This window comes from Populus alba, chromosome 4 (assembly GCF_005239225.2).
Source record: "Populus alba chromosome 4, ASM523922v2, whole genome shotgun sequence".
In the NCBI taxonomy this organism is placed as follows: Eukaryota; Viridiplantae; Streptophyta; class Magnoliopsida; order Malpighiales; family Salicaceae; genus Populus; species Populus alba.
The window spans coordinates 2,760,963-2,774,366 of NC_133287.1; the positions used below are offsets into that span (position 1 = coordinate 2,760,963).

At 30.0% G+C, this 13,404-nt stretch overlaps 1 protein-coding gene across 1 annotated transcript; it reads right to left on the reverse strand.

Annotated features, from left to right (window-relative positions):
• Positions 1-8,889: 8,889 nt before the first annotated feature.
• LOC118042826 (transcription factor MYB102) lies at positions 8,890-10,462 on the reverse strand. The gene is made up of 3 exons (XM_035050548.2): positions 10,193-10,462; positions 9,973-10,102; positions 8,890-9,861 (listed from the first exon to the last, which is right to left on the reverse strand). The coding sequence occupies exons 1-3, from the start codon at positions 10,323-10,325 to the stop codon at positions 8,991-8,993; spliced, it is 1,134 nt and encodes a 377-aa protein (XP_034906439.1). The 5' UTR covers positions 10,326-10,462; the 3' UTR covers positions 8,890-8,990.
• Between the last annotated feature and the right edge of the window lie 2,942 nt (positions 10,463-13,404).

Consider the following 13,404-nt stretch of genomic DNA (forward strand, 5'->3'; position numbering starts at 1 on the left):
TTGTTGTTGTTATTAAAATTTAAATCTTGTTGTTTTATTCATTTTTTTTACAATGAGAATGTCACTACCAAGTACCAACAATAATAAAAAAAAATCAGGCTTTCAAAATAATAAAACAAAAAAAATCAATACATACAAAATTCAAACACACAAAACAAAAAATTTCATTCAGAATTCGATCAAAAACACCAAAAATTAAAGGCAAGATCGTGGGCTGTGGTGACAGGTGGATAGTGATAGTTGGGTTGGGGGTTGTGAGGGGAGGCTGTGTTTGGCTGGGTTTATTAGAACACCCCCAAACATAGCATGGCATGTCTGATTTGTATATCATCACTTGCGTATTTTTTACATTAAAAAAAAAAAACTAAAGTCGTAAGATTTCCCTTTTTCTTCTCTTAGTTTGAGCCATTCGCTGCTGCTTGGATGTCAAGAAAGGTTACCTAAGAATCCTCATAGGCCCATGTGTTTCAAGACTTCATTATCCTTATTATGAATCCTATGTTGGGCTTTGATCGACACAGCTCAAGTTAGGTTATGATTTAGGCCCTTATTTCTCAACAGCACAACTTTCTTCACCATAGGCCCAACATAGGATAAATAGCAACATGAAGAAACCGAAGGAAGATGATAAGAACATAAATAAATCAAGAATCAATAACGGAAACTAATAACTAGACCTAGTAAGGCCAAGTTTGACAGGGAAATCCTGCTTCTGCACAGCACTTGTAGGCAAATTTATAACCGGTTTGTGTTTTAAAAATATTTTTAAAAAAATTTAAATTTTTTTTATTTTTTTTGTTTTAAATTATTTTTTTTTTTTTTTTAAATTATTTTGATATATTAATATCAAAAATTATTTTTAAAAAAATTATTTTAATATATTTATTAGTAAAAAATATTTTAAAAAATAATTATAATCATATTTCTAAATAGATTTGGTAAGCCATATCTCACACCCACTAATTAGATAGTGACAAAAGTCATTTTCCAAAAACATAAACCGCAAAAAAGCTACAATCACGACATAACAAGTTGATCACAAACATGATTTAGTCCAAAAACAAATTCTTGACTCCAAAGACATGAGATGCTGTTTTGTTTTTTTTTTCAAAAAACCAAAGTTCCATCACCCAGCCGAAAGTTTAAATAAGATGACCTTTTCCATTGGAGAACATGACGGGAAGAAGAAATTTTGTAACATATTTTTTATCGATTAACTTGAATACAAAATAATGAAGACTCTTTTGTAATTAAGAAGAAATTATTAAAAGAAAAACGAGACCCGCAATATTCGATGTACTCTTCATGTTGGAGCTATGGCTGTGAAGGATCTCATGACTTTGTGTTATATAGATTGCCAAGATTACAATAGAGCATATATCATTATACAAATTAATGGAGAATAATATAGTATCAAACTTCGATGATTTATTTTAAAACTTTTAATTTTTAATTTACAAAATTAAGGCACACTCAAATAAGCATTTTTAATAATAATAATAATAATAATAATAATATTAATATTATTATTATTATTATCCACCACCAATATACTTGTAACTTTTTTTTGAGGTAAAAAAAATTAAAAAAAAACTTAAAAATTTTTTAAAAGTCATATCAAACATTAGTTAATGTTATAAGAAATAACTTGAACTTATTTATAAAAATCATTTCAAACGGAATATAAATATCTATTATTTTGCATTTTGATTATATTGGGGATGACGGGTACTGATTATACATGAGAGAGATAAATGCAAAGAAAAAAATAAAAGAGAAAGAATTAAGAAAATATATTTTTAAATCTTGATAAAACTATTCCTATCACTTTTACTTTTACTGGGTTAGAATAATTTTCTGTATACTTCTTCTATTCGTTTCTGTCTTCATTATACATTGCTAATTAACATTGATATTATAGAATTCAAGCGACTTCAAATAGCTAGTAGCCTTAATGTATGTTTGGTAAGGTGAAAAATGTTTTTTAATTTACAATATATTAAAATAATATATTTTTTTAGCATTATTTTTTTTTTTATTTTTAACATTAGTATTTAAAAAAATGTTTTTTTTTTAAAAAATATCGAAGTAAAAACATTTAAAAGTACTTCAAAAAGTAAAGAGTATCACAATATTAAATCAACAGTTAAAGAGTGTTTGATATTGTAATTTAAAAGTTATTTATCTAAAATCTAAATTTTAAAAATTAAAAATAAAATATTATTTTAATATATTTTAAAAAATTATTATTATTTAGCTATAAGAACACCTCGCAGCATTTCGAGGAATGCGATTTAAAAGGGATGAAGCAGTAAATTTATCATGGGTAAGTCAAATCTTACCCCACTATAATTAGTTAATTGATAGTTGTGCCTTGATGGCAATAATTACAAGTTAATCACAAACGTAATCAAAATTTCTTTTGACTCAAATAGTTGTAGATGTGGCATCTCGATCTTGACATGAGAGGTGCTAAACACACTATCATTATGAACTTTGTTTTCTAAACTGCAATTAATTTCACCTAATTATCTTGAAATCAACTATATATTATTAAATTTGGAACTCGAATATATATATATATATATATATATATATATATATATATAATAATCAGCACTGTTTCTTCTTCTTTTTTTTCTTTGATTGTGCTCTGTAAGAGCCAAAATCAAACGCCACCCGTCTCATAATGAAATACTAGAGCAGCTGTGCTTTGCAAGCGAGGTCTCCATTGGCCACCGCTGCCCGGCAACATTTCAAGGAATGCAATTTAAATGGGATAAAGCAGTAAATCATGGGTAAGTCAAATCTTACCCCACTATAATTAGTTAATTGATAGTTGGGCCTTGATGACAATAATTACAAGTTAATCACAAACGTAATCAAAATTTCCTTGACTCAAATAGTTGTAGATGTGGCATTTCGATCTTGACATGAGAGGTGCTAAACACACTATCATTATGAACTTTGTTTTCTAAATAAAATAATTACTACAATTAATTGTCATTTACTGCAATTAATTTCACCTAATTATCTTGAAATCAACTATATACTATTAAACTTGGACTCGAATATATATATATATATATATATATCGAGTGTCGGACTTTTTTTCACCATGCATGTTGCTTTATATGAACAAATTACTTAGATAATTAATTAATTCATGCTGACTATGGAACTTTGGACTTTGGTGGATAAGCTATGTAACATATCAAATTAACAAGTAAAAGTAAACAACCTCAAAGTTTACCATCTTTTATCCTAAGCTTTGGATAAATTAAGGTTACAAATCAGCTTCTTGCCTGCTTTTCGACCCCACAGTCCACCAAAGCAAACACCTGTTCTTTCTATTCCAGCAAAAAAACAAATTGACTCTAACCCACAATTTCTAACCTGGAAATTAACTTTCTAATCTGAAGAATTCCCGAAAAGAAAGACAAATCTAGGTCAATAAGGCCATGAGTTCTAAGATAAGTCTATTTATGATCATATTGAGGCCCCCCTTTCCCCATTTTCACATACATTTTCTTTAGTGAAAGCTAGCTTCAATATCCTCAAAGCATTGAAACACATGCAAAACAAAGAAAACAAAACCACAGCCAAAGACATCAAAACACTTTCAAGAGTCTCCTTTATTCAAAACCATCAAGGAGGGCTTTTTCTTTGGACGGTCGATCAAGAAAGTGAAACCTGTCTCTCCTAAGGTCGGTTTATAGTCAAATACATACAAGCAATTAAAGTGTCATAAATTGTCCTGTATATATTTTCTTGACACGTCGATACCTAAACTCTACACAAAATCAAGCATTTTGATGTATAAATGACGCAGAGGTTACGTACGTATATGGGAGTTTGGGAGCTTTGACTTAGTGAGTCGGTAACTAGATGTGGATTTAATCGTACGAGTAGCAGACTCTTGTATGATGTTGCTTGGCAATCAACATGATGATCTTTTGACATTATGGTTTCCTGTGGTCCTAAGTGCTCTAAATATTCAGGGATTGACCATGTATAGCTGAACATAACTTTTCATCCATGTTGTGAGGCTACATTTGATCCAAAAAATTTGCTCTAAACCCTCCTTAATAATTTTCCCTCTATATATTTTCATTGTTTTAAACAACTACTGCTTGTAAATGATATAGTTAGTATCACAACACTTCAATCCCTATAGAAAACATGAATTGGATTCAATTGATAATATTTTTGTCAAAAAACCATCTCAACCTCAAAGTTTAAGCCGTTAAGTGAGGTCCCGATAAATGATTTATATTATTCTCCAAAACATCCCCTCAAGTGAAAACTCTTTGAACTTGAAACTTGCATAGACTCACATTATCTTGTGTTTAATTTTTATTAAATAAATGAAAAAGGTGAGATTCGAACTCGTGACTACTTAGCCATCAAAGCTCTGACACCATATCAAAAAACTATCTCAATCTAAAAACTTAAACTGTTAAACGATATCTCAAAAATTAATTTATATTATTCTCTAACAGTTTTGGCACATTATAAGATCAAGAAGTCTAAAAGCATAATATTACTACTTTCAATGCTTAAAGTTTCACACTCTCTCCTAATTAAGCCTAATTAAGATTTGATCTTAGAATTCTCAATCTCTCTGAAATGTTTCCATGAATTAAACAAGCAAAGAAAAAAACGAAATGTTTTCTGTAATTTCTTGCGCGTACAATTGAGTCTCAAGTTCAATTATACAATTTGAGAAATAATCTCCCAGCTAATTTTTAATGTGGATGTGTAATGAATACACTGTCATTGTTTGTGGACACCCATGTGAATAAATAAATAAAAATCACTATCTGGGACCAGGACGCCAAGTTCTTCAATTTGGGGAAAATAATTATAAAAGTCAAATAAAGAAAAAGGTTCTGTCTCTCGTAAAGAAGGGAGCATGGTAAGTTTTCATTTAGGGTGACCAATGTAAAATATTAAGAAAGAAATGGAAAAAAAATTATTATTATTATTTGGATCTTTGGGGTCAAGATTCCCAGCTGTCCCCTTTGACCCGTTCTCCTCGTAGAAAATCCTGTAGGCTTCCTAGCAACTAGATCGATTTATTTGAAACTCCACTTTCTTTTCATTTACGCGTAAGGAAAACCAAATATACTATGCCTCTACTTAATTTAATTTTTTTTTATGTATACTAATTTAATTTAATCTAAAAAATTTAAGTTACTAAATGATATTTCAAGATATAATTTATATTATTTTTTAAAGTACCTTTTCAAGTAAAAAATTTTAAACTTAAAACTTAGTATTTATTATTTTACAAAATAAATAAAAATGCTGAGATTTAAATTTATAATTACTTAATCATTAAGATTTTGATATCATGTTAAAAAACCAATTAATTTAACTTAATAACTTAAATTATTAAATAAGATTTTAAGATATAATTTATATTATTTTTTAATCTTAACTAAAAGATTTAAAGAAATTTGATAGAAATTTCATGTTCTCAGTGATATAAAATATCACTTAACATGAACAGCACCTATCTCAGGATGACACTTGGCTCGTGTTTGGTCAGGAAAAAAAAATATATAGAGTTCAAGTTTCCATGTTTTTCTTTTCTTAAAATAATAAAAAGTGTAGTATAAAACCTTTCTAAAGATATATTTATTTATATATCTCTATTTTCATTCCCTTAAGCAATACTTTTATAAACATACTTTCTATATAAAAAATTAACCAGACACAACTTGAAATGTTGGATAGAGGCAAAAGGGGAAGGAGACACCTTTTGCTCACTTCAAGAAACCATTCAAAGGCTATTTCACTTGAGGTTAGAGATTGCCTTTCTGCGCTGGCATGTATCCTTACCTAAAAGCCTGAAGTGGTCCAGCATAATTGACCATGGATTTTAGGCATGTGCATGGAGAGAACACTGAGCTAGCACGGAAAGACAAGAAAATACAATCCAGCTAGCCTGACATTGTCTTTTATTTTCTGGTGATTGGTTGGTTGACTTTATCATTAGGTGTCGTGAAAGAGGTTGCATTAATCAGGGAATGGTTTGAATGAAATTCATCTTCCAAGCAATATACCGAACTTTGAACCAACCTGCGCGCAGGAGTACACTTTCGTTTACAGTCTGGGCAAATGAACATCGTAGCATGCTGCAAGCTTTACATGTAACAAATTATGTATAAATTATCTTTCTGTCATGTTTTATGTTCTTATGTGAGGTTAATTCTACAGCCGATAATTATGTAAAATGAGGGGAGAATAAAAAATAAAATAGGCTAGAGAATAATAATTTTAAAATCTCATCTAATAATTTAATTTTTTAGATTGAATTAATTTTTTAATATGATATCAAATCCTTAATTATTAAGTGGTTACGAGTTTGAAACTTACAATATCTATTTATTAGATAAAAAATAAACACACAAGATAATATAGGTCTTTACAAATTTCAAGTTTAAAAAGCTTTCACTTAACGAGATATTTTAAAAAATAATAAAATTATATTTTAAAATCTCAATTAAGAATTTAAGTTATTTTTTTAATATAAAATTTAACTAATTTATGGTTTGGATTTGATTGTTTCTATGAATGCATTTCCTCTTGTCGTGATGTGATAATTTTGATATATAATATTATTTTTCTTGAAGTTCTCAGTTTTTATTTTTCTTGGTTTTTTATCACAATTATGATTATTTTGATATCTACTAATATATCTTTTATTTTATTTCTTCCGCTTATTAAAAAAAATGTATAACCCTCTAATTTTTGTTATTGAAAACAATAAAAAGCACGTTTTACTTTACATGACTCTTGACTCTTGAGACTTCACAATAGCTAGGCTTTGGCTTAACCATATTGAATTTTTCTTCTTCAAAGTCTAAGAAACTAATATTGGAATCAGACTATATCTTGTTGTTGTCGGTTGGTTGAAAATTGCTCTAAACGGCCATGGAAACATTGGAGGATCCTCGCTGATAGTTCTGCTCTCCTCTCCTCGGTATCGTATATATTATTTTTGCCACTTTGGGTTTATAAATTAAATTGGAGCCATATTGTTGATTAATAATTTATAAATTAAATTCACTATTCAATAAACAGGGAGATAAAAATAAAAAAAAAAAATTTAACAAGAAAATTCTGACCGTACATAACTCTCTTTTTTAAAGTCTATATATATAAAATCCTCTAAGCCTTAACCATAGAAAAACGATAAAACCCTAAGAGCATCTCCAATGCAAAAAGCTAAATTGAGAAGCTAAATTGATAAAATAGCTTTTTGAATAGTATAAATATAGTTTTTTTGATTATATACATTTCAATGGTAAAAAAGCTATTTAGAAAAGCCATTTATATTTTAATATATTTCATGTTAAATTTATTTTTATATAATTATGTAACTAATTTACATATTTTATATATAATATAATTATGATGTTATTAATTATATAATTAATATGAGTAATTTATAAAAATAATATAAAATTTAATGAAATAATATGAAAGTTAAAAGATATAATTTCAAAATTAAACTTAAAATTTATTTATATGAATATTTTTAATTTTCAGTTTTATATGTTACTGTTAAAAATTTAATTTTTTAAAAGTAAATTTAAATTCAAACTTTGAAAAAACCATTAATATTTTAAATTTTGATTTTCAATTTTTTTTTTTAAAAAAAATCATGCTTTGAAAAAAATTTAAAACAAGAATAAGTTTATTTCCTTACTTTTAAAGAAAAAAAAATATTGTTGACCAATGGCCATAAAAAATAGCCATTGGTAAAGTTACTTTTTTTTTTGCTATTTCTACAGTAACATATAGAAATAGCTCCTCTCAATTTAAAGAGTTATTTTAGCTTTTCAATTGGCTACTATATTGGAATGCTTAATTAAAAAAATAAAAGCTAAAAAAATATCTTTTTAATTTTACTTTTTTATTTGTCTCTCTGGTTGGAGATGCTCTAATAATTATTACCAGTCAACCAGTAACTAAAACTAAGACCTTAATCAGTGGGACCCATTCTCCTATAATTGAGTCCACATGTAAATGACGTCATTATAACATCTCTGGTTTGAAGATAATAAAGAGACAAAAGCAGCACAAGAGCCACGCCATGGTTTTCAATAAAGCAAGCCGTGGTCCCCACTTTTAAAAAAAATAAGTCACCGCTAAAGCATTGACACGTGCACACTTTAATTCGTCAAAGCTTACATTATCCCCATGCATTTATGTAAATTACTACTTTAATAGTGCGTTAAAGGATAGTTAATCCTACAGGTGGCAGGGACACTTGTACACTTTACATGCTCCGGCTGTTACTCGCCGGAAAGTTCGCCGGATTTTGACTATTTTCGGGATCTTTGGAGCCGTATCTTACTTCCCTACGATTGCTTGATTGTACAATTTTGTGATCATTCCTTTTGTTTTTAGTGGTCAGATTATTTTTTGGTTAATTTTTACTCACACAAAACTTGTTTTTCTCGAGCATGAGATAAGGCCATTTTTATTTTCGATTTAAAGTGCATTCAAAAAAGAAATCTTATTACACAATCTCTTTTTGAACTTAATTCTGAAGTAATATTAATATGGAAACAAATTATTAACTTCAACTTGAAAACTAACATGTTTTCATAAATGTACTTATTATTTTAAAAATTGTTATATTAATGAAGTAATGGGTACGTACGTACGGACGTGATAGGAAGAGAGACATTTTCCTTTTATAATCATTAATAGAAGTAATTAAATCCAAGAAATGGTATGTGATTATAATAAGATGGCATGTTAATTAATGGGATAAAAGAAGTGGATGGAGTGATCAACAATGGAAACTTCTGCTTAATATAGTCAGGAAAGAAAACATGGGTAGCTCGCTTGCTGATAAAATAATTAAGGTAAGAAAATTCAAATTAGTACGTAATTATTATTTGGATGGGAAAATTAAAAAAGAAAACTATTCTGATCAATTTCATTGATTTCCAATACATTACATTAGATTACATGAAGTTAATAGCATCCAAAATATCTGGGATTTCGAATTTCAAGATGTTGCTGCAGTAGCTTTCCCTCTCATCTTCAGCGCTGCTGCCATTGATGTAGGTTGAATTCGAGTTCAATGGCGCGGGACTTGAAGAAGGAGTTGATAAAACTGAAGCAAAACCAAAGTTCTGGTTGCTGCTGTTGGAGATAAAAGTCGAGGTCTCGGAAGAAGGGTCCATAAGGTCAGACCCGTAGTAGCCGTTGCTGTTGTAACTTGATACAGCAGGCACATAATAATCTTCAGCTAAATTGGAGCCCATTCCACTGCTTTGCCACTGATCATGAGTACTTAACTGAGAATTTGGAGAGCTAAAGTTGGTAATGGTACTTGACTGGTATTGGTCCACATTAGGGTCCATAATTCGTGCTTCGTTAGAAAAGGAAACACAAGGGCTGGTAGTCAATGTGGTGCAAGTAGGCATTTCTTGACCTGCGGTTTGAAACTGGATGTTAGCTTGATGAATCATCGATTGGTATTGGCTTTGTTCGACTTGTGGGTTGGGAAGATGGTTTTCTTCTTGACCACTTTGGATGACGAAGCTTTGGGTTTGGTCACGTTGAGAAGATAAGAGAGATGTGGCTAGCCTTAGAAGTGATCCTGGGTTCACTAAAGGTTGGACACCGACCATTCTTGACATGTTCATGTGATCAGAGGAGCTGTAAAGAGATGAGCTCAGGATTGAGGAGAGGTCAAGAAGATCAAGTCTTGGACTATGAGTCACCGGATCAATTCCCATTCTTAGAAGCCTCTTCCTAATGTGTGTGTTCCAGTAGTTCTTGATCTCGTTGTCTGTTCGTCCAGGCAATCGAGCAGCAATGGCAGACCACCTATAATGATCAATACATCAAACAAAAACAAAAAAAAAAAAAAGAAGTTAAGTTAGAACCAAACTATGGAAAAAGTAGCCATGCATGTATGCTTGTGAATACAAGACTTACTTGTTTCCCCATATACTATGCAGCTGAATTATTGTCTCCTCTTCTTCGAAAGAAAACCGACCTCTCTTGATATCAGGCCTCAGATAGTTAGTCCAGCGAAGACGACAACTCTTTCCACACCTTTGCAACCCTAAACAGAACAAGAAAAACCTATCAACACCAACTCCACAAAATCTGACAGTATCAAACCGATATACAAATTAACCAGTAATTAACATACCAGCATTCTTTGGAAGTGTCCTCCAGTTGCCATAGCCATGTTTTTGTATGTAATCAACCAGCTTCTGATCCTCTTCCGGGGTCCATGGCCCTTTCTTTAGCCCATTTTTGTCACAACAAGGTGCTCTACCCATGCTGCAGTGGTCTCAACGGCTAGGTATAGTAAGTAATTATAGAGAGAAATTATACGGAGGTAGAGAAGGAGAGATTTATCCTTTAGTTTTCGAACAAGGAAATCGAAGTAGCGTCCGTATGGGCATCATCTACTTGGTCTGTGTACTATAAATAGTAATCCAAGCGAAGGGTAGGAAACAAAATGAAGTCAACAGGATTTGGTGCCGTCCTCTGCTTATCAATAATGCCACCTGTCCCTTCTCTTTGAAAACAAAAATAAAATAAAATATAATATAAAGTCCAATCTTTCTCTCTACGTACATAATAGTAGCAGGAGCAATAATAATAATAATCTTGTTATGCAAGATCTTACTATATATTAATAAGGGGTCTCAAGTCTTATTCATAATAATAATAATAATATATATCATTTTCAGGCTGAAAGTGCAATCCCTGCTTTCTAGATTCATATTAGCTGTCACCAACGTGAAAAAGGCCACGTACTCCAATTTCTTAAACATTACCTTTGCTACAGGGTTTCTTCTCGATCTTCTTAATTCAATTCATGCATGGCTCCATTTTACAAGTTCAGATGGCTGGCTTGAGCTTGTAGTGTGTGCTTGATTTAATATATTTTTTTTGTATAGTGGAAATACTCTTTTTGTCCCTTTTTAAATTAACATTCATCATGTTCTCTTTATGTCTAGATTTTAGCACATTTATGAATCATTTCTATCATTTTTTTTAGTTTGTTCAGGGACTGCCCTGATCAGGGGAACACACTTTGCTCAAGGCCAAACTAGAAAAAACTTTATTGGGTTAATTATTTTTATTAAAATAATATATTTTTTTTAAAAAAATAATTTTAATATGATTAAGTTTGAATTGGATTTGACAACGTCACTATAATTTCTCCAATTCAACTAAAAACATGGTTGAGATCATGCCTGAATTCCAAATGTTTTGGATGAACCCAGCTAGCATGACTGAATTTGGGCGTAATAATCAAAGGGAAGCGTATTTAATTCACTACGGCAATAATAGAGTTAGGTTTTTTCGCCGAAATACAGGAGCATTTATGATGATATATATAAAGGAGTTCTCCTCCAATCATTTTCCAAATAAGATTTTTATTTGAGTTTATATTTTTTTTTCTCTTTATCTGATGTTAATGAGAAAAAGAAATTTTATATATACGTGGCCTACTTCACGTCAACGACATGCTTTTTTTCATTAAAAAAAAATATTGTAATTTTTCTAATATAAGATGCAGCTTATCAGAAAATCAAGTATCGGAATGAAAGTAGATTTTTATTCTTTTATAAAATTGTGATTTGTCAAGAAGGCTCAAGCTTGGAGCTTTATTCAGCATCACAGTTACAACAATCAATTCAGATCAAAATCTAGATCAAGGGTTGACCTGTATATATATGAGATAATTATGAGTCAATCAAGAGCATAATTTTTTTTAAAAAAAATAAATAATATTGTTTCATTAAAAACAATAAAATTCAAAATAAAACGTAACCAAAATCAATTTCAAGCCAACAAATTATTGAGTTCATCTATCAAATCGAAATTTTATATTCATATTTAGCACACAAAAAAAAACCCAACGAAAACAGGTTTGATTAGTGTGAATACAAAGGACTATAACACGTAGCCTAACTGGCTTGGACGTAGGAATTATAGTTAGTCCGCCCAACCTTTGATTTTCCGTGTTCATGTTTCAGCATTAATGCAAATGCACAAGAGCCAACTAATCAAAAGGAAGGGTTTATCTAATTTTCATGCACTCATCTTCTTCCTTTATTATCAACGTTATCACAACTTCCATTATTCTCTTTCTTCCTTACCCACAAGTACTAGAGTGGTTTCTGTCGAGCAAAAATGTCAAGAACTCAACTCCATTGACTTTCGACAAATTGATTGAGCAATTATTTTCAGGGATCATAGCTTGTCTAGATTTATTATAACCATATATTTCATGATCGGTTCTTGCATGCGTGTGTGTTTCTAGATTAGATCTCCACTTAAATTATATCGTATAATAAGATAATAGCATGATTTGTTTATGTCACCAAAGGGATATATAAATTTCACAACTAATAACCCAATCATCAGTATAAAAAGGTTCATAAAAAATATAATATAGTTAATCCTAAGAAATATAGTATAATTAGTTAGATATTAAATTTACATTTTAGAAATTATCAATTTAAATATTATAAATTTCAGAATTACTAAAAATTTATATAATCATTAACTTTATAATTCTAAAAAATTAGTATAAATACGTATAAATTGATCTCCAGCCTCTATTGGGGGGCAAACTTTTTGGTTGCAGAACTCGAAACCAATATGAACACAGATTAGAATGGCATCTAACTGTAAGTAATTAAAATCTTAAAAAAAAAGTGAAAAAAACTGCAAAAAAGATCATGTTAAAGGAAGCCGAAAAGAAAGAAAATTTTGAGAAAGAAAAGTGTTTATTTGGGACTTATTAGCGGCTGGTCTAAGCTACGACTAATGATGCCCAGCCTTTTAATATGGCCCTGCAACTTTCCACGCTCAAATAGTGGTAAAACCTTTTTAATTCCTTCCTTTCCTTCTTTTCTCATCTCCCCACCTTTTTGTTCTTCTCAATAAAGTCATGAAAATAGTTAAGATTTATAGCACTAAATATATGGATTGATTTGAAATTGTGTAGACTTTTACGTGATCTATCTCTCATTTTTCAATTTTTATGGCCATATATAATGTAATAATTGAAATTAAGAAAAAAGGTACTTCATTTAAAGCTTTCTTTAATCAGAGGTACTTGCCTCCAATTCATATGGCGTCGACAAAACTTGAAGTAAGAAAATATTTTTTTATTTATTTCATAGTCGAGGGATTTCTTTGGTTAGGTTTTTCGCATTTAGTTCGAGCATAGACAAATGCTCTATAATATAATTAAAAAATTCATTAAGAAAATGTCTCCGCAGACAATGTATTAGAGATTAGAAACTACATTACTAACAAAGAAGAAAGCATGTCTCTAGTCAATCATGCATTATTTCACCAACTCCTTGCGTGGAAATTAAATTATAAACAAAA